The 27,510-nt window shown below is 41.0% G+C and overlaps 2 protein-coding genes across 7 annotated transcripts in view; both read right to left on the bottom strand.

The window, feature by feature from the left end:
* The window catches only part of nwk (nervous wreck), a 53,580-nt gene extending 39,104 nt beyond the window's left edge, over positions 1-14,476 (bottom strand). The window contains exon 1 of the mRNA XM_065231787.1: positions 14,102-14,476. Within this exon, the coding sequence (XP_065087859.1) occupies positions 14,102-14,164 (63 nt within the window). The 5' untranslated portion in view covers positions 14,165-14,476. The remainder of the gene's footprint in view (positions 1-14,101) is intronic.
* A 413-nt stretch (positions 14,477-14,889) lies between these two features.
* Positions 14,890-27,510, bottom strand: part of rno (rhinoceros) — a 55,855-nt gene continuing 43,234 nt past the window's right edge. For all 6 annotated transcript variants that reach the window (XM_065231733.1, XM_065231732.1, XM_065231736.1 and 3 more), the window contains one exon: positions 14,890-26,579. In XM_065231733.1, the coding sequence (XP_065087805.1) occupies positions 16,621-26,579 (9,959 nt within the window). In that variant the 3' untranslated portion in view covers positions 14,890-16,620. The remainder of the gene's footprint in view (positions 26,580-27,510) is intronic.

Genomic DNA, 27,510 nt, shown 5'->3' with positions numbered 1-27,510 from the left:
TTGGCGTATTACCTTTACGCTTTCACTTGTACTTTGTTACCATTACTTTAAAAATGTTCAGATTTTTTTAATGTGCCTCATGTGATCGAGCATTCAGATAAATTCTATAACAGAAGCGGTGACCCACTGGGTGATGGCGCGGTCTATACTAAATAGCTGCTGCAAAATAGTGACATGAACGGGCATCGTTGGCTTTAGCTCAGATTAGCGTGTAGACCAATGCAGTGATATATTTACCATTCCAATTATTAATATCACCAAGTCTACCGACCTTCTGTTCCGTTCCTTCAAATCGCTTTCTGGTTAGCACGGTACGATCTAGGTGGCATCTGCTGACCATTGCTCTGCGGGTTTCGATGGCATCGTTTTCGCGTCGATGTCCGTAATCGCTAAGAAGAAATAACCTTTTCGGTTAGATAATGGCGACTTGCCTTTGTATACCAAAAGTGTCAAAAGGAAGCGCCTGAGTATCGGCACCAATTCCACAAAGTGACCACCAAGCGCCACCATCTCGCTACAACAAACCAGCTATTGCTACAACCTGCAACAGATCAACCAATCAAATCACCATGTTGCCAGAGTGTATGGTTTAAATTTGGAAAATACCGTGTTGAAAGTTGAACTATCCATTTGAAAAATTATGACATTCAAAAACTTAAGCACATTCTTAAGTCATCCTTTTTTTTAGCAACTCGCTAATTCAGATCAGAAGAACATCAGCAAATGCTGATCTTTCAAAACTTCCTGGCTGTCTAGGGAGCATATCTGAAAGAATATCCTGTTACTTATGCAACGTTTCCTGAACATCTACAAAATTTCCTTAAGTTTTAGAAAATTTACTAAAATTTCAAACTACCTTGAAATTAAACGATGGTCCAAAATCTTTATCTTCAGGAAGTTCATTGAGATTTTCAAGATCTCTGACAAACTGCTATGAAGTTCCCTAAACTGAAACGAAGATCCCTGAAGTCTTCTATCTTTACGAAATTCCATGAACTTTTTGAAAATGCCCTGTACTTCTATGAAGTTATACGCAGTTCCTCGAATTATTATGCAGTCCACAAAACTTCATCAAAGCTTGCTTCACGTCTACGTTTATCGTTGATTTTCCGCAATGTTCGAAGCACGAAATTTTCTGAATTTGTGTGGAATTCTCTGAACTATTTCAAGTCGATGAGGTTTCATCAAAGCTCTGAAGTTATAAAAAAGGTCCTTGAATAATAAAGAGGTTCCCTGCCATTAAACAATACACTTCTACGAAGATACCTAAACTTGTATAAAGTTCCCACCTCTACGAAGTTTTCTGAACTTTTCCATGATCTCAGAACTTCAAACAATTTCACTAAATTTAGCTCATGATTCATCTGACATATGTTGGTCTTAATGCATAAAACAAAATATAATAATAATACCATAGAAACATTCAAAATCAGGACAGTGTCTAGTGAAAACAGTTAACGGAACATTAGAGTCAAACGAAGCATAAGTGTTACTAATCACATTAGCGACAGTATGAATAGCCTCTTTCAGCCCATACTGTCAATTACGAGCTGCGAGGTGTAGGAAGTGTCGTTGTCTTATAACTTTTTCAGGTACGTAGAAGAAGAGTTACCGAAGCAGTTCGATGAAACTCTACGAAGTTCACTGAAGTTCGGTGAGCTTCTACAAAGTTAGCTGAACTTTAAAGAAAAATCTGCACTTCAAGAAAGTTTCCTAAACTTTTAAAAAGTTCCCTCAAGTACCACGAAGCTTCTTGAAGAACTACTAAATTCCTTGCAAGTCGGATAGCAGTTCGTACCCTGGTGTAGTGGCTGTAGGTGCATTGTCAGACAGCACCAGCAAATCAACAGAGGAAGTGGTAGAGGTGCTACATGAAGAGGTGGTGATAATGGACGTGCCCTCAGGAGGCCGATAAAGCATGCAAAACGAACATCAGCATCCTCGGCAGAAAGGGTTTGCGGATCTGTCGAGATTCGATGCGTTGCAAGCACAAAAAAATATAGGAAATCGTTTTAGATCTCCATTGTAATATTTGTTTAGTCCTTCGGCTCCGCAGAGCTTTCAAATATATTGAGCCTACTAAATAAACATTTTGGAAAACATGGTTTGCGATTCAGATACTGACCGTTGAGTGTGACAAATATGTTGGATTCATTCCAAAATTTACAATCCAGTTTCCTTATTTCTCAAAATATTTTCAGGTTGACTACTACTTGGGACGAACACACCATGCTTTTTGTCTAAATATATTTGAACAGTTCTCAAATTTAAGTACATGTTTGAATTAACTAGCGATGTCAGCTACAGCTTGAAAGGCTGAAAATACTGATGGATGAAGTCACACGAATCAATTTCAACAACGAAGCTTTTTTAAAGGGCCCTCCGAACTATTAGTTCTCTGCCAGCTGCAAAATACCTATCAATTTGATCCACCAAGATCAATCGGATCCAAATCAGACTGATCAATATCCCAAAATTTGAGCTAATTTGGTGGCGAACTGATTCTGCACTGGCTCTTTGAAGTTTATATGAGAATTACTATAAGAAAAATGTATTTTTTGTCCTCATCGTTCTAGCTCTGCACCATAATGATTTACGGAAAAGTTGTCCATCAGAGCCCCCCCCCCCCCTCCCTCTAACGTGAAAATTTTCCAGCTACAACTTTGTTGAAAACCACTTATTGAATGTCAAGAAAATTGGTTATTAATTAATTTCCAAGTTGATAACTTGCTGGTAGAATTAATCGGCTGTTTTCAGGGCAACACTGCATCTTGCCCTTGTGACATAATAGCCTTGATTTTTTGTCCTATTATTCCAATGTTGTCTACTGAGTAGTAAATTAACCATATCAGAAGAACATCGTCTTCCTAATGAATTAATAACTAATTATCCTAACGTTCAATTTTTCAATTCCCACATAAACTTCAGTATGAGTTCGCATCCTAATGAGAACAAATTTTGTGAGAATGATCAGGAGCTGATTTGAAATCGTTTGAACTTGGTGGAGCTTAATCAATATTTTGAACCATGAAAATTCCATGCGCATTGATCGGTAACAAATAACCCCGCCGGTAATTGGTTCGTAATCGTTTAACTCATCTTCCGCTTGAAATACTTCTCTCTCAACCCTCAAAAACTGAATACCAACTGATTGAAATCAATCAGTTGTACCAACAACACGAAAATGTGACAGGACTACAACAGTTCTCTGCTGTTTTTTTGTTTTTATCACCAACCAGCCACTTTTAGCATGCACGCAGGACGTAGGTACGCTGCCGATCTCCCTGGAGCTCGCCGAGCTTAGCTCATGAGACACAGCACATGTGACACGAATGAGGCACGTAGGAACAAAAAAGAAACGCGAAATAATACGTCTTGAAATGTACCAGGCACCTACGATCTTATAGAAAGCGTGTCTCTATCACGCGGGATGGATGCACGTGTTCATTAACTCTGGTTGGATGCCATTTTGGAATCTAAGATGGCGGCTGTTGGATTTATAAATATTGTCAAATACCCAACAATATGAGTTTTTTTCAGAACGGGACGATGTGTAGAGATCGAAAATTGATGTTGGATGCCATTTTTGAATCCGAGATGGGCCATTGGTTTTATAAAAACTGTAAAATACTCTACTATAAGGGTATTTCCGGAACGGGGACGACGTATAGAGGTTGAAAATCTATGATGGCGATAAAAAATCTATCAAATACTATATTTGACGGTAACTTTTCTCTTCTTACCAAGTCTATGTAGAGAGAAAGACTTTACTATCGCGTTAGGTGCGCGGAATAAACCACCTTCACGGTATGCGTTTTTTAGATGAAATGAACATGTAATAAATCATAAATCCCCTCAGCCCACTTCTGACCGTTAATCTTTATCAAATGGACAGATTATTTGATTGAAATTGCTAAAAGATATTCTTGTTAGGCTGAAAAAAAATCATAAACGCTAGTGAAGTAATTAAATTGGGTTGTTAGCGGAATGCTAAAATAAAACAGCAAAAAAGGGTTATCTTCCATTTAATTCCACTTAATTTCATTGCAGTCTAAAGTAAAGCCGTTGGCCCCCGGTTCATTAGCTGATGGGTCGATAGGTAGACTCAGAGTTAATGTTATAATAAGAGCACCGACAAACCGACGTGACAGCTCATAGAAGCTGCAGTCAAATTCTTGCCCAAGGCGCCATAATTACTGACATCTACTCATCCCATCGCGTCATATCGTGAGCAAGGACACGAACACACTTAAACCATAGAGGTAACTCTAAGACTAGTAGGTCCCGAAGAAACGGGCTCTACTTTTTAGCTCAGCTCTGGTACTATCTTCGGTCCCAAGCTAATCGATTCACCCCTCGAAACATAGGAAATTCCACTAACCCCTCATTTTATCTGTCAAACTTTCATAGCGAATCAAAACAAACATTGCGTAGTACTAGAATTTCGACTAGAATGGGGTACGTTAATCGTTTGCTTGGGACCAATAGGCTATTGTGAGCCAATTTAAAATCGTTAGTTTCTTATTGATTGTTGCTTAAACTTTATATTGACTTGGTTTGAGTCTCACCTCGTTTGATAGATCTGATCGTCCTTTTGACAGATCGAATCGCACATTTTACAAATCGAATTGTGGACAAACGAAACGCTCCAGTGGCATGTCGGTTCGTCGGTGATAAGAGTCCGGCCAAGAGTGAAGCCAGAAGTACCAATCGAATTGTCAAGCGGGGTACCAAACAAGCAAAGTAAATAAGCATTATTGTTCCCACAGCCAGTGAACTACAAGTATTGCATTGATTTCTGACAATAGTTAAGTAATTTTAGATGAAAACCATTTCTTCGCTTTATTGAGAACAGTGTACTATTTATAAGTTATACCAAGCACTTGTTTGAACATTTTTCAGGTTCTATAATTCTTTCTGTCTACCAGAAGCTCCGTCGACATGAAAATTGTCACTTCTGAATGAAAGTCATCCTATGCCAACGCAAAACATCTGGTTGCCGTTTACTCTGATGAAAAATAAATCACAAACAGTGCTGCTTGCTCGCAACATTTTGTCTTGGCGGGACTCTTATTATAACATTGACTCTGGGTAGACTGGCATTGATAATCAGACTGTGTTCCATTTGGTGAACACAGACAAACAGACGTATCTCTTCGAATTTCTTTTTTTCTTTAAAACATCGTCACAGAACTCAGTAACGACACCTTGCTAGTCCTCTATGCAACATACAGTGACTGAGTAAAATTGTATAGCTATCTCTATCTATATCACGCAAATTTTAAGCAGTTATCGTTGTAGTAACGGTCTTAATCTTGAACACGGTGCGCAACACAGTTATGTTTCGAACCACTCCGGTTAAAGGTTAAAGAAAAACTGATGAATCACAAAGCATGATATGTGTACAATGAGACAAAACCAAACTTAAAAATTTAATAAGGCATGAATAATGAACCTAAACAATTTTGGTTTCATAAGATACTTAAAAACCAATAGTGCCCATTAATGAGGAAATGAAAGCTTGAATATACTACTTTAACGATTTTGTCGGTACAGTAACTTTTACTAGATAATTTTAACTTTTAAACTGTGCATAATATTCTTCATCTATGCCGATTTCATGCCGTTGAATAACTGGAAACAAATAGCCAATTTTCATTTGAGCATAGTTTTCAACGCAGTAGTCATATCTTCATTTACAAAGCTAGAGATATCTGACAAACGGTGAGATCTTTTGGCTAACGTGCATACATTTTCATTTATCGTGTCAAAAATGTATGCACTATACATGACGTTACGTTACTTGCTCCCGCCAAAGTGCATAGGAGTCGGAGGGCAACAACAGTAGCGATAAGAAAAGCTACTCCAATCGTGAAATAGACCTTCTCATGGCTAAAAGGAAGAACACACTGTGATCCCTGTAAACTATAACAGACAATCACGGTTACGCATTATCGGAGAGATTGTAAATTTCGCCAAACCACTCGACGCGGTTTGAGCAAAATTAATTGCAAAAAGCTGTGCAAAAAAAAAACGGTTAAATAAACAAGATTAGAACTCTGAGTCATCGGTTGTGCCAAAGCTGTCTACAGCAGCTGTCGATTTTCTACTTCGGTGTGAACCACGCGATAGCCTGTTTTCGAGACTCGCTATTATATAGTTGCTCCACGGACAAACAGACATAACACATTGAATATTTCTCACTGTAAAACATCGTCACTAAAACATTACCGCCATCTGTTGAGTACCCAACAAACAATTCACAGTCACAAATAAGCATACACATTGAATTAATGCTGTATAACAGTGTACATTGCTGAATAAAACAGGATGTCGAATTATGTGCTGAAAAAGCTCATTGAGGTCGATAGATGCGCCTTTATTCCGCCGTTTGCTCTGATATGACTAAATTACCTGTTAAAAGCTTTATAAACGTTTACTGTCTTCCTGATTCAGAACCAGAAGTTTGATCTAATAACAAACTGAATAAATGTAATTTGCACATACATTGTCGCTTTAATTCGACTGTTTTCAATTGCTTTAATAAAATGCTTTATTAGACGTCTTATAAATGTTTTCTAGCTCCATTATTAGATTTCATTGCATTGCTTTACAATATTGCTGAACAAAGGTGAATAAAGTCAGCAAAATAGCTCTTATACCACTATGCGTCCATGTTTTAATTGAATGCTTTGTAAATTCTTTATAAACGACGTATTAGATTCATTATTCCACAACACTGCCCAAAAAACAATTCCATTGCATTGCTTAACAATATTGCTGAATGAAGGTGAATACAATGTAACAGCATAACAGCTCTTATACCACTATGCGTCCATGTTTTAATTGCATGCTTTATAAATGCTTTATAAACGGCGTATTGATTCATTATTGAACAGCACTGCTTCAGGCTAACAACAAAACGAAATTGGTATCATAGTGGTTACCGTTTCCGCTTTCCAAGTAGAAGGTCACGAGTTCAATCCCAACTTCAATCCTTTTTTTAATTTATTTTCTACGCCTAATTAATTTAAATCGTAATCATAGATCGTATCACTCATGACAATCAATTCATGGCATCCTTTCCATAGAAATAAGAGAGATGGAGAGGTAACATTGGTCTCATGTAAAACAACAATGAATGATTTAATCATTCTCACATCTCTTTGAATTAGCTAGAGTTACGGCAGGGAGTGCTGATAGGTATTCAGATTCAAGCTTTTATTGCTTATTTAGCTGCTCATATGATGTATTCTAGGATAGCTCAGATGGCAAGTCAAGCGGCTGGTGAATGGAAGGTCATGGTTCGAATCCCATCTAACGACATGTGTGTGTTATGTATGTATGTATGTAATAAATTTTCTAGGATCTTATGTGTGCGAGGGGGTGCGTGCCTAGACAGAAATAATGACACAACCTTTACTAACGAGAACAACCAACCATGCTCTGTCCCGTTATTATTTTCGGATTAATTATCCCGTAGTTGAATAATCGTTTAATGAATGTATAATAGTGTCTAATTAAACATTATTTCAAGAGCAAATTTTCATTATGTCGTAAGTAACATTCGCACCAATCCGAGAAAAATAAAGTTTTGTTTTGATGACCGAAAAGTTATTCCTATTTCCAAGTAAACACATATAATCTCATAGTGATAGCAATGTTTAACATATTTAGCAGGGTTTTAATCATACAAATGCAAATCGCTAGCTTTCATGCTAAAAATACTGGTTTTTGAGTCAAAAGTTATTATACGTCGTTTGGTGGCCCCTATTGTTACTTAAGTCAAAGTATATTTACCAGGATATTCGGGAGAATTATCAATTACGTCTCCTTACGTGCAGCCCATTCATCATTTTAGGACCACCGAAATCATCTTAGCAACAAACAGTTCGATTTATTCACTTTAATAATGAGAAAGCGAAACGACGAACGTACACTTTTCACGGGTTTCTCAGCGCTGTTACTTAAGTCAAACGGCATCTCCATAGAAATTGGGTGACTTAAGTAACATCGAAAACTATTTTGATCGGAAGGTGATTACGTCAAAAAGCAATTTGGCTGGCAAATAAATTTAAAAATGGGATTTGATCCTATATTCGGACAGTATATAGTGTAATAGCAGGAGAATCGATTGACACTGATAGCTCGACTTTGTTTACCTTTGTTACATTCGACGTAATGAAAATTTGCTCTTGATTTCACATGAGAATCAAGCGTCTATATACACCTTTATACCATAGCTGTTTAAGGAAGTAATGATGTCTAGTAAACGCTGAACAATCAAAAATTTGATCGAATAAGCTCTGTTACAACTTTTGAAGGTCGAATAAAAGCTTCTCGACATACCTTATTCAACACCAAATATTTCGATGTTATGGTTGAACAAATTCTCCAGATTTGTGTGAACAAAGCCTGAGCAGAAGTTATTATTAAAAATAGTACAAGTATTATTAAGCATACAGTTGAATAAAATCGTCAAGAAGTCGTTTCTTCAATAGGCACTTGTTTGTTGGGTACACTTAGGTGGGTAGTACGCTAAACAGATGGCGGTAGTGTGAAAACGTCAAACGCAAGGGAATTGACTATGCGCGCCACAGGTGGTGGTACTATCAACTACGATACTTTCAAATTTACCGTTAAATGCTTGTTCAATAAACAACTTGCGAGTGTTATGTCTGTTTGTCTGTGGTTGCTCTTTGTTCGTTGCTAGCAGTTCGGTGCCTTTTTTTGCTACGGTGCAAGATGTGTGAAATAAAAAAAAACACCATCAAGTTTAGCTTCAGCCATGGTGATGCTAAACCAAACATTGGAGAGATTTTAAATTTCGCCAAACCACTCGACGCGGATCCGACTGAAATGGAAGCTGTTTATCGCATTGGTGAGGAAAGGCGAGGGGGGCGACACATCTAAATCTCAATTCTAGATGCTCTACAAATCTCACACTAGCGAATCAAACTTCGAAAAAAATCTTCTTTGATTTCTTGTATCTACTTGCATCGCGCATCATCATTTTGCAGGAAATCTTCAAAATCGTCATCAATCTTCTTCATATCTACTCAGCGTGCGCGCAGCTAACCACAGCAAAACACAATTTTTCCTGCATCGTAGATAGAGTCGCCCCCCTCGAGGAAAGGGGAGTCTTCATGAAGTTCAAATCAGAGGAAGCGATGCTCCATGCTCTGACATACAATTCGGAGGATTTAATCTTCCATTATGCGAATAGAACGACGGATTAGACGGAAAAGGTACGCATGTCGCATGCTGGTGAATTCATCCACTATGTGCGTGTGTATTACTTGCGACAACGAGCTGGATAAAGTGCTGGGGAAACATGGAAAAATTAAACGCATCATCCGGGAGAAATTTCCCACTGATCTGTGCTTTGAGGTATATACAGTAGGGTGTCCCAAAATTGCACTATGTGTGGAAATCTGGGGGCTCAACCTTCAAATGCTGTTTAGAGGTCGCCCCGATGAGATTTTTGAAAAAAGTCCATTTTTCATAGCTATTATCCATTAAATATTTTTAGTTCTTTAAATTTCAGTGAAATCTCACCCTTTTATATTTTTCGCAGATTCCGAAGGGTCAAAACTATAAGAGAAAAAATTGCTACGGCATGTTCTGTGTCCAATTTGTTAGTTACAATTTTTCAAATTCTCTAAAATGATGTTTTTTGTTGTACATCACTGCATTCAATCATCAAAAGTCGGTATCAATCATAGCGCTATTATCAATCAAATACCGCAGATATATGGGAAACTTTATAAGCAAAAACTTTGCCCAAGACACTTTAACTTCATTTTTAACCGTTAAAAAGTTATCCGTGGAGTTACTGTGGAAAGAAAAGTTCAGAATTTCAATACTTGCAGTATGTCCACCAGCAAATCAAACTATCATTGGAATCGATAAATACAAATCACCTACTTTGTTGCAAATCACTTGATAACATTTATTTCGAAGTTTCTAGAATTCAATAGGAGGGTATATGAGCGGATAGGGATCACACAATTTATTAGTTTCCATTTGATTGTCGTAGCAAGCAGAATCAAAAAAGAAAATCATGTCACCAAAAACCAAGCTCAAGTTGGAACCTCATCACCGGTATTGCGAGGAAGCATTTGCCCAGAAACCGTTTGTCGTCGGAGTTGGACATCATCAGGTACTTTCGATTCAAGCATGAAACCCAACAACTTTCAATTGGATAAAGCATTCAAGTTGTGGTTACCAAGCATTCAATTTGTGGTTACCAAGCATTCAAGTTGTGGTTGAAATTTTGTTTGTAACACCCTTAGCTATCGTTTGAAGGGTGAGCCCCCAGATTTCCAGACATAGTGCAATTTTGGGACACCCTAATATACAGGGATACGCGGTATATACAGCGTATCGCATAATTGAGCGTACACCTGAATGGACAATTTTTTGAAAGACTGTGAGTAGATAGATTTTTGAAATCTTGGCTAGTGGTTGAACAACTATTTATTGATTTATCAGTAGAGCTTTGGACTTTATTCGCAGAGTATGTATGAAGTTTGAGTAATTTCAGTAAAACGGTCGATTTTTAACTTTTTTCATAGTGAGTGGATTTTAGTAAAATTAGCGGCATTTTAAAGATCTTTATTATGGCTACAGAATAGCAAAATTTCAATATGTTTGGCTCATTATGTTTCAAGAAAATGTGTTTTTTAGGAAATCTAGTTTTTCTAAAATAGCTCTTATCCAAAAAAGCCCAATACTATACCGATTATTTGTAAATGGTTGATGAGCCAACAGCCACAAATTTAAAAAAAACTACCCTTTTAAGTTATGCTCGTACAGCAGTTTTTTCTTAAATGTACGGATAGCTGTACGCTCAATTTCGAGATACAATGTATATGGATGTGAAGAAGAAAATCCCCACGTCATTATACCAGCCAGATTGATGCGATCCCTCTGTCTTTTTAATTCCAAGATTGCTACTGTCAAATCGACCAATGAGAAACTGGCTCAGATTTGACAGCAAATTGGCTCTAAATCGCTACCCGATTGTCAAGTCCCGTCCCAGGTCCTAGGTTTTGAGATACTATGTTTAAAAAAAACGTTTTCAAAGAGTAACGTCTATTTGTCTGTGCTTTTACTAGAGTGCTTTCGCTAAAACGGCCTTACATATATATATTTTTCATTCCATTAGGTTCCATTGATAAGTTTAGTGACGTAGAAGGGACGATGATTGAAGATTTCATATCAAAGCTAGGCCCTACCAGTGTTGCCAGATATACCGATTTATAGGTATTTGTACCGATTTTCAAATTTGATACCGATATACAGATAAGGTTCTTTAGATTACCGGTTTTAGAGATTTTATACCAGTTATACGGACTTTTTTTAATAATTAAAATTATTGCCTGCCGCGCTCAAATTTCAGAGAAAATTATTATGAAAAAGACTTTTATCTTTTTGAATACCTATGTCCAGGCATGGAAAATCATTTGCATTCATTTAGTGCATTCATTTACATTCAATTGCCCCTAACTTTTTTCATCAACAGAATTCCGCAAAATGATGTATGAAACTTTTGTAGGTTTTGTTATTAACTACAACATTTGTTAGGAATCCAAATCCGTATCTCTTATGCATGACGAACCAGAGCAAACAGAATCCACTACTGTTTTTCAGTGAATGTATTTTACATTCACTGAAAAACAGTAACGAGTTCTGCCCGCTCTAACTCGTGATGCATAAGAGATACAGATTTGGATTACTGGCAAAAAAAGTAGCCAATAGAAGAACCTACAAAAGCTCCATACATCATTTTGCGGAATTCTGTTGATGAATAAAGTTAGGGGCAAATGAATGTAAATGAATGCATGAAATGAATGTAAATGATTTTCCATGCCTGCCTATGTCAATTTTTTTTAGCCTTCATAATGCTCAAAAATATCAGGCATAACATTTGATAACGGCACAAAAGCATTTCTAATCTAATCTAATCTAATCTAACACCAACACAGCCAGTTCTTGAAAGCATCCTGGAAAATGATATATATACCTACATCATTTTTCTTGTCTATTTGATATACGTTTCACATCGAAGATGCGTCACATATATCAAAACAGCCAGGCCTACTGTGCAGCATTTAAGGGGCAAGATGATTCAGAAAACATCGGGCCTGTTTAAATTGAAGATTTGTTATTATATGATTGGTTGGTCGTAGAAAGCATCAAAGCTAGAAAGGTTAAGTGATGCTCCATTTTCTTCTGACGGTTGGGGCATGAGCACTAACTCGTGTCCTAGCCTTTTATGACTAATGGCTATAGCGCCATTACTCGCTTTCTGAAAAGAGAAGAGGGAAAGGAAAAGGAGAAGGACAAAAGGAAAAGGATTATGTGAAATCAATGAACATAAACAATATTTTTGATTTGAAATATAGAACATATAGAAATGCAGAACCCGACTCTTGTCACTATTATCAAGTCATAAAAAGTAACAAGGACTAAAATGTGATCCTTTGATTACTGGAAAATCCTGATTCCCTAGTTTGAAGTTGTCATGACTAGGGTTCGGTGATAGATCTTATACCAGTAACGCACCACAAAAAGGTGATCTCCCAACGTTACTAGTTTGAAAAGATAAAAATTAATAAAATGGAACGAACTCACCAAGTTTAGCCAATTGAACCTGATAAAGCTGCCTGACATGTGTTGATGTAGAAGTCCAAATTGTAGACGAAGCTTGACGAAGATCAACATAAACTAGTCCGGTTTATGGTAGTTGCGCGGAATGTCTTCTTTCGATTTGAGATAAACAAATGTACGGATGTAAATAGTCGATTTTTGATGTGCATTGGCCAGCTTTTTCGTGGATAATAGCGAAGACAACAAATCAAGAAGACTGGTCAACTTTGTCAGAGTCCAAGCGACAGATACAATGGCGCTGCGCTTGAGTGAAGGTGGAAGCAACGCATAGAAAAATTAGCAAATACGCAAACCCTTCTTGTGATGATGTAATCTTTCCTATCAAATTCGTTCGAAGCATTTACCTTTTGAGCGGAAGATGACGCGATTGTACCTGTCTCATTGCGTTCGTATGAGAAAATGGAAGAGTTGCCAGTCTTCTTGATTTGTTGTCTTCGATAATAGTCAGGTTCAACGCTACGACTCAACGAATGATGGAACTAATGATGGAACGCCTCGTGGAGGTTCTACTTGGCTTCGGAACAGCTTTTCAGCGGCAAATAATAGGGACCTACAAATTGTCTCCTGGGCCTGGTTATGGCCAGATCAGCAACCGATTCTAGATCTTTGATAACGGCACAAAAGCATTTCCATCGGATAAAGGCAACTATCACCTTTCCGAAAGTGGTATTGGTTTGCGTGGCGTACTTTGGTTCGCGTGTAAATGGCCTTAGAAAGTTTGTTTACAAATGCTTTTGTGTCGTTATCAAATGTTATGCCTGATAGATTCGACAGTGAGCATGCATAAGGGCGTAACCGCGCTGATCGATTCTCTTCGTAGATTTTTTTTTCTTTTGCTAATAACTCACTTGGATTAACAATTACTGTTGCTTTCGATAGCCCATACAACCTGTGTGTGGTGCCGTCTACCCACCCAATTGAGCTGACTTTTTTGTGAATGTCAAGTTTGTTGTTTGTTGGCCCTAATCACATTCAAAAATTAGCTCAATTGGTTGAAAGATTGTTGAGAAATTGCGGTGGGTAGGGGATTCCTGTATTATTTCCTTACAGCAACTACAGCCAAAGCAAAAATGCAGGTACTGGAAAAAAAACCTCATAAGGGGCTGTTCATTAACTACGAACAGTTTTTTTTTATTAACCCCTCCCCCTCCCCCTTACATGGGACGTGGATAATTGCCAACCCACCCCCCTAAACTGTCTATGTAGTTTATGAACAGCCCCTAATACTAATGCATAAATGGTACAGGCTTAGAAAGCTCTCAATTAACAACTGTGGAAGTGCTCAAACAACACTAATTTTGAGAGCCGGCGTAAAGTCCCAGTAGGGACGTAATAAAACCAAAGAAAAAGCAGAAGTAAAATTTTGCCTCGTCACCAAACACCAAACTACCGTGTGGGTACCTGAATAATATATAGGTCTACTCACCGTTCTGCGGAAGCGAATTTTTCTCCGGTGTAACTTCAAATTTAGCGGTTTCCTCGTTTCCATATCGGAGGCTGTTACAAAACAAATAAACAAACAAAAAAAAAAAACAACAAGTATCCGATCAAATGAAGAACAACGAGGAATTTCACCAAAAATAAATCACCAATAGCACAAAACTGACATTGATGGCTGTCGGATTGGATTTTATCTCTGTACTGCTGTGCGACACGACGGTCAACGAGTGTTACCTTCTTCGCAATTGCTTTCCTATCGATAGACCATGCCTGATTAGACCACTTGATAAGACCGTACCGTGAGAGTGTTGATGGGTTCGCGTAATCGAAAGACGCTGGTTGAAGAGACATGTGTTGGAGTTGAACACATTTGATATGGCAAAGTGTGCGAAATGAAACACCGTTGTTTAATTATTATTTTTCAATTATGTATTTTTAAGAATAATTTATTTATATTGATTTTTGTCGTAAATTTTCCATAATTTACAGAGATTTAAATGAAATTAAATATAAAATAATAATAAAAATATATTGCGTTTTTCTTAATGGATTCCTTCTTGTTTCTCTTCTCTGTTGAATTCTCCAGGTTTTTAATAATAATGCTTTGTTACATGATATCTGACATTTACGTTTTCTAAGAAACTAAGAGAGAATCTTTTACTCATATTCACAAATTACCTCTTCAGTTTTGTTTATTTCTCGTTACTTGTGTTCTCCACTGTCTTCGATCGTGCTTAAAGATAATGTATTTTATCTTTATACCTTGTTACTTAATTCATCTACTGTTGTTCTTCCACTTGTTGGATTATCATTTAACTTTTTTTTCCTGTTAATTAAAGGTATAATACATTTATAGTTACGATTCATTTAGTCGCTGTCCTCTTTAAAATAGTCAACTAGTTGGTTTCCATTTTCTTTAAAAATAAGAGTAATTTGTGTGATTTTTCTCTGACCGCTAATATTAACTGTTGTTTTGCATTAGATTTAATGATAACTAAATCTATATGCAAAGGAGGGGATTTTTTTCATAAATAAATTAAATAGCTTATTGGACACGAAAAACAGAATTCGTACGCGCACGACACAAAAATTAATACTAATAGCAACTAAAAGTACTACTTTCATTCGCTAGTTCCATTCTCACATTTGTTATGTGTTTACTCATAATTTTATTACAAGAGGTTTCCTTCTTATAATTCATTTTAGCTACTTGTACCGCGATTCACGGGTGACAATTTCTTCTCTTTCCTTTCGCTACTGTACATACACTCAACAGATGAATGAATTCCTGTTCCTTACATTTTTTTTTTAAATATATTAAAACAAAAACCCTCTTAAAATTACAGCAGCTTTACACAGCTTTGTAGTTTTCTGTACACAATAGATCCGCAATTAACCATTTACTTGCTTCTATTCAATCCACCAGTGGAGCAAATTGCCTTTATATTCGGGCACCGACCAGGGGTAAGGGGAACGAAACCCCGCACCCAAGAATAATTATGAATTATATTTACAATGCTGGGAAGTGTTTGGGAGTAGGGGTGGGGGAAGTCACGTACAATCTCATTTTTGTTGTCACACCTACCACATACATACATCACGCACGGCGTATTAGCATCACACCACACACATCATTAAACGGCAACGTCTTCATTCGAGATCGATTGGTTATTCATGCAATTTTTCATTTGCTCTTACTATCGCCCTTCTAGTTTTGTTTTTTTTTTTTGCACTATGCTACTTTCCTTTACCTATGCACTTTCCTTGTGTGATTTTTTTAGTCATTATTTCTCAAATATTTTTAACAGGATAAACAAGATTGTTCTGCTCAGTGGTGTAAAAATTTGAAACAATGTTTTCTTTTTTTTCCTTTTTTTATGCGCTACATTAAGATTTTTGTTTGCCTGTTTTTAGTGATTTTACCATTTTTTTTAATATATTTTTCCTTTGCTGCTTTAAGGTATAGTGTTATTTGTTTAACTAAGTTGATTTTTTTTATAAACTTTCAAAGTATGCTACTCCTATTTTTGTGGTTTAAATATGTTGCTTCCAGTTATGCTACAATTAAAATTTGTCTGGTCGACTATGTACAAGGTGTGTATTTTGTGTGAGTGTGTGTATGTGTGTGTGTGAATGGATGTATGTAGCTTAGCTGTATGTTCTTACCGGATAAATTGTGTTTGAATTTGAACAAATGGTTTCCTTTATGATCTAAAAATAATAAACTTCTAAAACAGAATAAACTTTATGTACCATCATCTCTCACAGAAAACACAGGAAGTAGATTTTCGAAAAGCTATGAAAATACACTTTAAAGTGGCGGGAAAATATTTCCCTTTTCACAATATATCATTCTTTGCTGGACGTCTCTTTCAAAGACAATTACAGTTAAAACAAAATATTTTAAAATAGTACCAACAGGAAGCAAAAAAAAACAATATACACAATTTGACTGATGATTTTAGCACAACAATGAAACATTTACACGACTATTTACACAAACCGTCATCTAACTTCACAATCCTTTGCAGCGTTGATTTCACTATGTGGTTGTTGTTGTTGTTGTTGCTGTTGTTGTTGTTGTTGCTGTTGTTGTTGTTGTTGCTGTTGTTGTTGTTGTTGTTGCTGTTGCTGTTGTTGTTGTTGTTGTTGTTGTTGTTGATGTGGGTGTGACTGTGACTGTGACTGATGTTGCGCTACCAATGGTGGTGCAAAAGGATTGAAAGCAGCAGCCCCACTAGCAAGACTATTGAAAGACATTGTGGAGGTGAAAGAGGAATATGCGGAAGACATTGCACCCAAGTCGACTGATTTGTTTGGTTCGAAAATACCGCCACCACTTGTTGTTGGAACAGTAGCAGCATTTGTCAGAAGAGGACCACCCATGCTCATTGAAGGCACGGCAGGGGGAGTAATGTTGGCAACAGTATCCGTGCATGATTTCTCAACACCCGGTACCGAAGCGGCACTCAGGTCAATCGTTCCCGTATCCAGCGGAATGTCCAACTTTGATAGGACTATGTTGAGAGTTTTCGTTTCCTCACAAGCCGGAGCACCCGGCTGAGATGGTTTGCCTACTGTCTGTTGGTGGTCGGCATTGGCAGAACCCTTGTTCTTCGAAGACATTACGTATCCACCACCAGAAGAACTGCGGGCAAGCTTGAGTCGTATCGGTGTGATGAGTGGTTTCGTTACGCCACTGCTGCAATTGCTGTTTTCATTGGAGTTGTCCATCTCAACGGAATCCAGTGCCAGCGGGTCCACTTCTGGTGAATTGTGGCCACTGCGCGGTGGATCCGGTAACGGAACGCTCATCGCTTCATCCGCCATCTGTGGCTTTTTTACACCAAGCCGTATCACAATTCGCGGAGCATCTTCCGACTTGTTGATGATTTCCACCTTTTCGCCCTTCTCTTTCTTGTGCTTCTTTTCCTTTTTGCGCTTCTTGTGCTCTCGATCACGTTCTTTGTCTTTATTTTTGTGCTTCTTGGGCTTCCGTCCCTCTTCTTCGTCGTCGAACATCATTTGCTCAGCAAACATCATCGCATCACGACGAAGATCTTCCAGGCTAGGAGGGGCCATCGCAGTAGCCAATCTCTTCTTAGGCGGCCGAATCCGATCGCTATAGGAACCGGAAGCTTGCACCATATCCAAGCCAATTTTGATTTTGAGCTTTGGAGCCACCTGCAGCTGATTTACCGTTGTAAGCGTTGCCGTCCGGTTCGTTCTAGATCGACGTTTCACAGCCGGCAATACGTCTACCGCCAGATTGCTGTTCGATCCATTGCTTCCCGTAGATCCAACGCTCCTTCTTCGTTCCATAATTTCATGCTCGGTGGGTACCAACCCACGCAATTCCCGTGACATATTCGACGAAAGCTTCTTCCGCTTTTTGAAGTCGACTCCACCATAGTCCTTGTAATCGTCCCTCGTGGGCATTGTGCACAAAGAATCCACCGCCTTCGGTATGCCAACAGTCCTGCTGATTGACGTAGTCAAAGTCAAGCTTGGAATTTGGTCCACAACCTGCAGTCCAGTCTGATCGTCATGATTCATATCCTGGGTCCAATACTGCCGGAGCAATTCCTTCTTTCGCATTCGCCTCAAATTAGACGAACCAGCACCCATACTGGCCATTGGTGTCGACATGATGGGTGCATTCAAGCTGGGATCCAGTACGCTGGACTGCTGTAACGTTGCCGTAGAAGATGATGAGCTGTTGTCTAGCTGTGCTAGTGGTCCCTTGATCTTCAGCTTCATGATATTCCTGGAATCAGACAGCGAAACTTTGGTGATGATGCTATCGGAATCGTTCGTTTCCTCTTGCGGTTGTTCGACAGGTTCCAACAAGCTGGAAGTCGAAGCCATTCCAGCTGCCGAAGTTGTCGAAGTTGATGTTGTACTGGAAGAATTCATTGATACAACCGACTGCGTCATCGGTGCTGAAGCAGGAGGAGTCGTGTCAACCTTGTTGTTACTAGCCTTCAAGGCGGATTGCAACTCGTTCTCCATGTCCTCGTCTATATCTACAAGCGTCTGATCAGCAGTGCCACTAGCAAACGCTCCAAGTAGATGATTGTTGAATGCATCCGTATTGGTCGCAGAATCAAATCCACTGTTGTACGTTCGCATGTCGACCGGACCTGGTAGGACTGTTTGTACCATGTCCTGCAATCTGGTTGAAACACTTGGTTGCGTTACGCTAATATCCGCCCCCGTTACCATTCCAGAACCCAAGCTTGATTGCATCGAAGTCGGGGTGTATGAGGAGCGATTCTGTTTCGAACCAAGCGCGCTGTTCTGGGAAGTATACAGATTTAGACTAGGGAATTTAGGCGACTTGGATGGTTCACGAGATGCCCGGAATGAATCCGGCATGCGACAGTCGATCGAACGCCGCCGATCGCGCATGTCCCGCAATTTTTCCATACTATTACACGCTAGATCATCGTCAAAGTCCGGATCGTATACCGTACCGATGAGTTTGTTGTGTATCGTACCTCCCATAAAATCATAGTCATTATGTGGCAACTGCGGAATGAAGCTGATTTGCGGCCGACCACCCCGAGACTGCCTTCCGTTTTTGCTCTTTGCTGCAGCACCACCCCGTTGACTTTGGCTGTTGGTACGAGGGCCGCGTGGACCCCGTTTGGCACCACCCTCTGGCTTTCCGAGACCCTTACCACCTACCACAGGAGGTTGAGGTACTTGCGGTGGCGGCGGCTGTTGTTGTTGATGTTGTTGCTGCTGCTGTTGTTGTTGCTGTTGCTGTTGCTGCTGCTGTTGCTGTTGCTGTTGATGATGCTGCTGCTGTTGCTTAGCATCGAAGGTCTTCGGACTTTTTCCGGGGCTAATGTTTGGTGGTGACTTCATCTGACCTAGTCCCGCTGCTTCATGAACTTGGTTCTGAATTCGCGAGGAAGATCGTGACGATTTGGTGGGGGACTTCTTCGAGGCACTATTCTGATCTAGTGATTGCAGTATACCGGAACTGTCCTGCTGTGGTGTACGCTGTTGTTGCATCTGTGGAGTCTGTGGTCCCATCATGGCTGGCGAATGGTTCATCATAAAGCTATGCTCTGGCGTCGGTTGTTGCTGCTGCTGCTGCTGTTGGTTATTAGGTGAAACCATGGACGCCAGTGGCGATGCTGCCGTCATCTGTGGCGTCAGGGATTGTTTTTGCTGCTGAGGTGTTGGTGGCGAAACGATTGCTTCCGTTAGCGCAATATTATGTGATGATGAGGATAATGTGGCACCACAAAGGCTGTTCGGAACAACCATATCATCCGGTTTACCACCATGCACTGAAGGTTGTTGAGATTGCTGTTGTTGTTGTTGTTGTTGTTGTTGAGGAGCATTTTGCGGTTGTTGTTGCTGTCCGCCAGCAGCTGCCGTAGGCAACATTGGATGATGAGGTTGTTGCTGTTGTTTTCCGGATTGAAAGTTGGAAGCATAATTTGGTGGGAACATGGCCGTCCCGGGAGACGGAAAAGGAACTTGTACGTTAGTGGGAGGGAAAAGCGCCACCGCGCCTGGATATTGTGAGGTTTCGTTGAAATTGAACTGCTCCAACGGATTCATGGTATTGTTTGGTTGCTGTTGCTGTTGAGTTTGAGGCTGTAGCATCTGATTTTGGATGTCCATGAAATTGTTGAGATCATTAAGCTTGTTCCGATGATTATTGGCATTCAGATCATGCTGCTGTTGCTGTTGTTGCTTGAGGAGCATGTTCTCCTTCTCCTGCATCACGGAACATTCGTGCTTCTTCTGATTCGGTACCATGTCGTTCCATCGGCGCTGGGGATGCTGTGGTTGCTGTTGCTGTTGGGCTTGTTGTTGAAGATTCTCGAACAGCAATGAGGTAGCTTCATTTTGATTTGCAACACTTTTGATGGTCTGCATAAAGTCCAACCCTGGTAGATGATTGATGTTGTCGAGATGTGAGTGCTGGTGATGATTGGTCTGCGGTTGCACCAAGGCATCGAACAGTCCCGGAACTTGTGGACCCATGTGTGATGATTGCTTCTGATTTCCAGCAGAGGCTTGACTGTTGAGCAAAGCTTCCATGCAGCTCGGAGGTTGTGATTGCTGCTGCTGTTGTTGTTGATGCAGCATTGCACGATTATCATTCATTGTGGTAGGAGGTTGTTGTTGTTGTTGTTGCTGCTGCTGCTGTTGTTGTTGTTGTTGTTGTTGTTGTTGTTGTTGTTGTTGTTGCCGCTGTTGATTGTGATCTTGCAACATGGACGGAGGTACCCACCGTTCATCAGATGGTCTGCTAGTGAGATGATCCAGATGATCTTCCTTCAAGTTCTTCTTGTTATGGTGTAACGAATTTTCAACATCTTCGTTCGTATTGAACTTGTTGAAGTATTCCATATCGTTATTGGACAAAGGTTTACTTTTTTCGAGGGCCTGCGCAATGGCAGGAATGTCTTTACCGCTCGTATTGAAATCAAGCCCCGAGTGCTGATTTCCAGTATCGAACAGCTTACCATCGTCGTCCAGAGAGATGATATCCGACCGGGTATCTTTTGGATCGTCATGTTTACTGTCCTGGCCACCGCCAGATCCTTTCTTATACTTTTGCCGCAGCTTTTCAACAAGATTTAGGGTTTCTCGCTGAGTGTCTTCCTTACAATCCTCCATAAATGGGAAGTTTAGGGGAGGACCGAACGTATCATCCGCTACCGATTCACCCTCCGTTGGCAACGACAGCAAGTCGAATATCGACGGGCACAAACCTCCACTGGCTGTGGTCAATCCGGCATCCTTGGCAGCCGAATTATTGCTATTGTTATTATTACTACTACTACTAGTGAAATTGTTCATAACGTTGCTCATACTGTTGGCGGTAGTTGGAATGTTCTCCATGCTGGAAGGCGGTTGTTGGAACGATGAAGTTGTAACTGGAATATTCGTGTCCGGTACTGCAGCCATTGCCAATGATTCTAGTTCGAATTGCTTCTTCTCCTCAATGGGTGCAACAGGATTTGCTGCAATCGATGGAATATCTACCGGTACCATTGGTTCAGTCGAAAGATCTTTCCTCGTGCTCTTCGGATTAGGATTCTCCTCCACTTTTTCCACCTTAGTGTCATTTGAACCATCTTCCACGATAACCACATCTCGACCGTCGTTGGACCTTGAATCATCTACCAACGAAATAATCTCGATATCTTTTTTACTATCCACCAGCCGACCCTTGGACTTGTCCTTCACCGGAGTAACCGGCAGAAGATTTGCAACATCTTTTTTCGGCTTCGCCAGATCCAGTTCAATTTTGGGTTGCTCAATCGACTTCATAATATCATTTTTACTAGACAAATCGTTTTCGCAAGGATTAAATTTAATTGCGTCACTACTAATGGGACTCTTTGAGTATTTATCGCTTGTATCATCTTTAACAACGGATGCCACTGGCTTTTGGTCACTGCCTGTTGCAGGTTTGACCTCATCGTGCCGATCTATTACACTAGATTCAGCAGCTAGTACACTTGACGATCGTATTTCCTTCTTGCCATCCTCCACACTTTGAGGCCCTGCCAAAAGTGGAGAGGATCTTACTGGCATTGCTTGTTCCTCCTCCTTTTTGCCACTGCTACTACTTCGTGACGAAGAATCATCAATGAGTATTATATCTTCCTTTTCCTTACGAGCAGCATTCGAACCAGGTCGGACACGGCTGCCACTTCTTTCCCTTTTCCGGTTATCATTAGCCACCGAGGACAGCGCTTCGACTTCTTTCCGACTAGATTTTTGCTCAACTATTGTCGGCGACTCAGCTGCCGCAACGGCATCGGAAGCAAGCTTCTCAGCAATCGCTAACTTCTCAGCAATCGCGGCCTTCTCAGCAATTGCGGCCTTCTCGACCGCAGCTTGTTTCTCTGCCGCTTCTAATTCTGCGGCCTTCTTTGCAGCTGCCAGTTGTTTCTCTTCGGCTGCCTTCTCAGCTGCTGCTGTCCTTTCAGCTGCTGCTGCCCTTTCAGCTGCTGCTGCCCTTTCAGCTGCTGCTGCTGCCCTTTCAGCCGCTGCCAGTTTCTCAGCTTTCTTCTTCAGTTGCGCTTCCTTGATCATCTTCTCCGCTTCGGCAGCCAACCGCTCCTTCTTTTCCCACTCAAAGTCCACGAAAACCGATTTCCTTCGGCTACGTAGTGGCGTCGGTTTGCTGGCATTCTCTACTGCCGGTGGAGGTGGCTTAATTTCGTTGGGTGTTACTAGACAGGAATTTCGTCGGTTTGGAATCATTTTGCCGCCAGGGGTACTCTTAGAATGATCTCCCGATTTGAGCAGGTCAGCAGTTCGGGAGCGATCGTTAGACACTTTATCCTTTGTGGGTGGGGTAGACTTTGCAGCCGCAGTGCTGCTGCTATTTGGCGGCTGAGGTACGACTGATACGGGTGAAGTCTTGTTCGGCTGTTTTGGTATTGCATCACCTGTAGGTTTCGCTGGGAGTGGTAATGGTGATTGTTCTCTTTTAGCGGTTGCTGAAGCCTTATCAGCTGCACGTGAGGCTGTACTCGATGTAACAGATTTGTTTGCAGATCCTGCTGGTGCGACAACAGCGGTGGTGGTGGCCGTACCTTTCTTTCCGGACTCGGGTTCCTTTCTACTGATTTGCTTCTTAGGACTAGCTTCTCGCTTTGAAGATACTGATTTTCTTCGATTACCTTTTGTTTGTAATCGCGTCGAGTCATCACTTTGACTGCTGCTGGAGTCGGAATCACTGTCAGACGAGGAAGAACTGGAACCAGACTCGGAAGATTTACTCTTGTCAAGAAAGGGCATCTGCCGGTCTGTCTTCTTTGCGGCAGCAGTGGCTGCCGTCTTGCCTGCAACCGACGCCGGCGCACTGGCCTTAGCTGCAGCTTTGGTTGGCACAGGTGCCGTCGGAGTCTTCTTGCTGGCGGCTTCTTCCTCTTCTTCATCGCTATCCGAATCCGAGCTGCTAGAACTCGAGCATGATGACGAACTGGTTTCCGAACTGGAGCTGCTAGAAGGCGTAGAAGCTTTCTTGTCCTCTTTTCGGCTGGCGGCAGTAGAAACGGGTGCTTTTGCTGCAGCTTTGGTCGAACGTTCTTCTGTAATAGCAGGTGCTGTCGGTTGTACACCGGCTGCCACTTCGGCGGGTTTGCCCATACCGCTTTTGATGTGTTCGGCGGCTTTCTTCGCTGCTTGTCGTTGCGGAACATAAGCCAACACATCCAGCAAGGATGTTTCTTTTGAACTTTCTCGTGGCTTTTCGGAAGCCGGAATTTTATCCTTTTCAACATCTTCCCGTTCTTTTTGTAGCACGCGCTCTTTGGCAGACAATTTCTCCCGCTTGACATCCTTATCAGCTGGTCGTTCTTTGTCATTAAGGACTTTAGGTGCCGGCTCCGGCGCTGTAGTCGTCGATTGAGTTTGTTTAGCAGCCTTGTTATTACTTCTTTTAGCAGCGGCGGAAACCTTCTGAGGTACTTCCGAATTGACTTCTTTGATTGATTTGACAGGAAGTTTTGGTTCGGCATCTTTCGTGCCACTTCCAGTACTGATGCCACTGCTACTGCTGCTGCTGCTACTACTGCTACCACTACTGCTATTGCTTCCCACTGAACTTGTACTTCCACTGCTGCTGCTACTACTGCTACTGGAACTACTGCTGCTACTGCTGCTACTAATAGAGGCAGGCTCTCGACTCTCTTTCAGATCTTTCTTACTGCTAGTTGCTGGTTGTGGTTGTGGTTGTTGCTGTTGACTTCCGCTAGGAACCTGCGAGTTTGATTGCACTGGTGGGACAATGTTGGTTTTCATCATATTCTCAGATGCCTTCTTGGCAGCCTCACGCTGAGGCACAACCAAAAAGTCAGAGGTGAATTCTCTTTTGCTCTGCTGCTTATTGGCGGCCGTATCCTTTTCAGACTTTTTCCTCCCGGTGGTTGCAGCACTTTCCTTAGCAGGTTTATTCGACGAGGAGTAACCGCTACTAGTACTGCCACCGGCCGTTGCTACAACGGGTTCGGCAATCGGCTTCTTTGCCTCCGATCTGGGTGAAACCGTAGGAGCAACCGTAACCGGTGCCGCTGTAGTCGACGTTTTTGTTGACTTGGCTGGCGATACAGACTTTTGCTTAAGTCTGTCAGCTTCCGCCAAATTAAATTCTTTCATCGCTGCTTTGGTACGGAACGGATGCTGCTGCGAGTCGCTTGCCGTATTATCAGTCTTATCCTTATCGGTGCTATCCGAGTCAGAGTAGATGTTCGATATTTTATTGTTCGAATAGGTATTCGATCCGGCCGTTTGCTGGCCAGTTCGCGAAACTATCGGAACTATTTCGTCACTATCGTTCGAATCGGATAAATGCATTCGATCATCAACCAGCTCGCGTTCCATTTGCCGAAGTGATTGGTTTCGCGATTGGTTGACTTTCTTGGATTGTTGCGCTTCAGACGCACTGGGAGTTCCTTTGAGCCGTTCGTTAGCTTCGTCTTCGCTGGAGCTCTCCACCGAGTTGTTGCGGGGTTTCTCTGCCGATGAGCTAACTTTTCTCCGCTTCCGATCAGCTGCTTTCGTTTGTCGCGCCTTTTTCTTCGACACTGCTGGCGGTGAACTTTTCTTGACATCATCTTCCTCCGCAGAACTTGCACTCGTGCTCATGTTTCGCCGGGAATGGTTGTCACTTTCACTAGAAATATCACTAACACTTCGCCGTGCGGCACCATTAATGTAGGTCCGTTTGTAGGGATTATCCTGCTTGTTAGCTGCTGAACGTTGAGTGGTGGCTTTGTTCATGCCATTTACGTCCGTAGGTTTCTTGCCGCTAGGAACCACGATGTCCTCCTTACTTTTCTCGTGTTGCTGTTGCTGTGGCTGCTGCTGCTGTTGTTTACGATTATTTATCTTACTGTTGCTACCAGAACTGCTACTACTATGTACACCAATTATTCGTTCTAACATATCCTCTAAACTCATTACTGCCCTATTACTAACGGAATCACTTGAATATAGTCTATCATATATCGTAGGACCGTGGTTCGCTTGCATGATAACATCGATTGTAGATTCGTCTAAAGGTTTCTTGTCGTTTGGTCGCTGGCTGAGTGCGGCAATCTGTTTGTGAAACGTTTGTTCCCGCATACGGAAGAACGAGCGGGATAGCTTTTCCCGTCGACTAACCATATAGCACAGGTTACGAACCCGTTCGAGATCTTGCCGCAGGTGAACAAACATTTTCATTTTTTCCAAATCATCCGCTTGCTCCTGATTTTGGGCAACCATGTCCACATCGTCGGATTTGGGCGGTAAGAGAGGACGATTATGACCAGACTTACGCTTCAATATCCAATAGTTATAAATGTAATGAATAGCTTCCTGATCAACATCTAATAAATGACAACTAATATCTTTAACACTGACATGCTTATCGAACTCAGCTTCGATTTCTTGCATGCGTTGAGCCCTAGCTTGATTGCGTTCCTCCGAAGTCATATCTTTACGCTTCTTACGTTTTATTTCCCCAGTAGTACCCGCCTCTTCGTCGCTGCCGGAACCCGCATTATTGTTAGCATTTTTATTATCACGTTTACCTTTGTGGACACCGTGCTTCTGGCAGTACGAGCGTAACTTCACACCATCTTCAGCATTCTCGTCCTCGATGATAGCACGCATTTCCAGCCCATGCTGAAAGGCGCACGTCACGTGATACGCCGTTTTGCAGGTCTTCACCGAACACTGGATACAGGCTCCGACTCGCTCCCGACAGAGAACGCATATTAGCGCCCACCTGCTGGCTGGTATGCTGGAGATTTTCGTGATCGGTTCCATCCGGTCGACGGACCCGATGCTGACCTCCGGTATCCACAGGGCGCAGGACACGTGAGCCCATTTTTGTCCGGATCGAGTGGACTTCATCGCACCACCTTTGTTCGGGCACAGAACGCAATCCGGTTTCTGACCCATGGAGCACGTTCGACACATCCACTGACCTGTTGCGAGAACAAAGGGAGAAAAGAGGTTTATGAAAAATAAATGCCCAAATGAGAAAGAAGCCCGATGTATCTATACGATCAAATACCGAACTATTTTTGAAGATGCTAATTTCAAATAACAGACTGTAGTGGTAATTTTTATACGATAGATGGAGTAGATGAAAGCATAGAGTTGATAGTTCCGTTAGAGTACGGCAGTGTGAAGATTGTATATAGATATTAGACAAGCGAGCTAGGACAACTTTTAAGGAAGGTACAAATCGGTTTTTTCATCTCTCTTTACCAAACTCCCCCTTTGGAGAGGGATGGTGAGGGGTGTGTCCCCCGTCCTTTGGAATATTTCCCAAAGATTTTATTTTAGAATTCTTCAAAAATAAGTTTAAAAATTATCGCTGGGCATCCCTTAAAAAATATTTATAACAGTTCATTAATTTCTTTGCAGACCAATTAAAAAAATCATGAAATTCATCCTTATAGGTATTTCCTTCGAATTATAAAGATTTTTTCTAGGAATTCAATGAAGCTTCCTTCTATAATTATATTAAAAATTCACCAGAATTCTCATTAGAATTCCTAAGCAATTGACCTGAGAACTGTCTTGAAATTTTGTTCAGAATTAGTTCTCCTCTAAAGTTTTCTGAAATTTCTCTTGAAAATTTCCTTAAAATTCTCTAGAAATTCGTTTTATGATGCCCTCAAAATTCCCTTAAAATTATTCTCAGGAGTCCTTTGGAATTGTACCCTCAAAATTCGACTCCTTTGGTATTTTTCCCGGATCCATTGGTGATATCCCTGAAATATATCCGAAAAGAAAAGTTCCTCGGGTTTTTCTGTCAAAAATAACTGTCAAACCTAGCCCGACCAAATACAACCTTGTTCGACTTTTTTGTCTCAATAAACGCCCGTTTGATCTAATTTTCATTGTCTT

This window comes from Ochlerotatus camptorhynchus, unplaced genomic scaffold (assembly GCF_037179485.1).
Source record: "Ochlerotatus camptorhynchus isolate MF236.1 unplaced genomic scaffold, CSIRO-AGI_Acam_v1.1 ptg000361l, whole genome shotgun sequence".
Classification (NCBI taxonomy): Eukaryota; Metazoa; Arthropoda; class Insecta; order Diptera; family Culicidae; genus Ochlerotatus; species Ochlerotatus camptorhynchus.
Note: the sequence above shows the minus strand (reverse complement) of the source record. Positions and strands in the feature narration are given on the sequence as shown.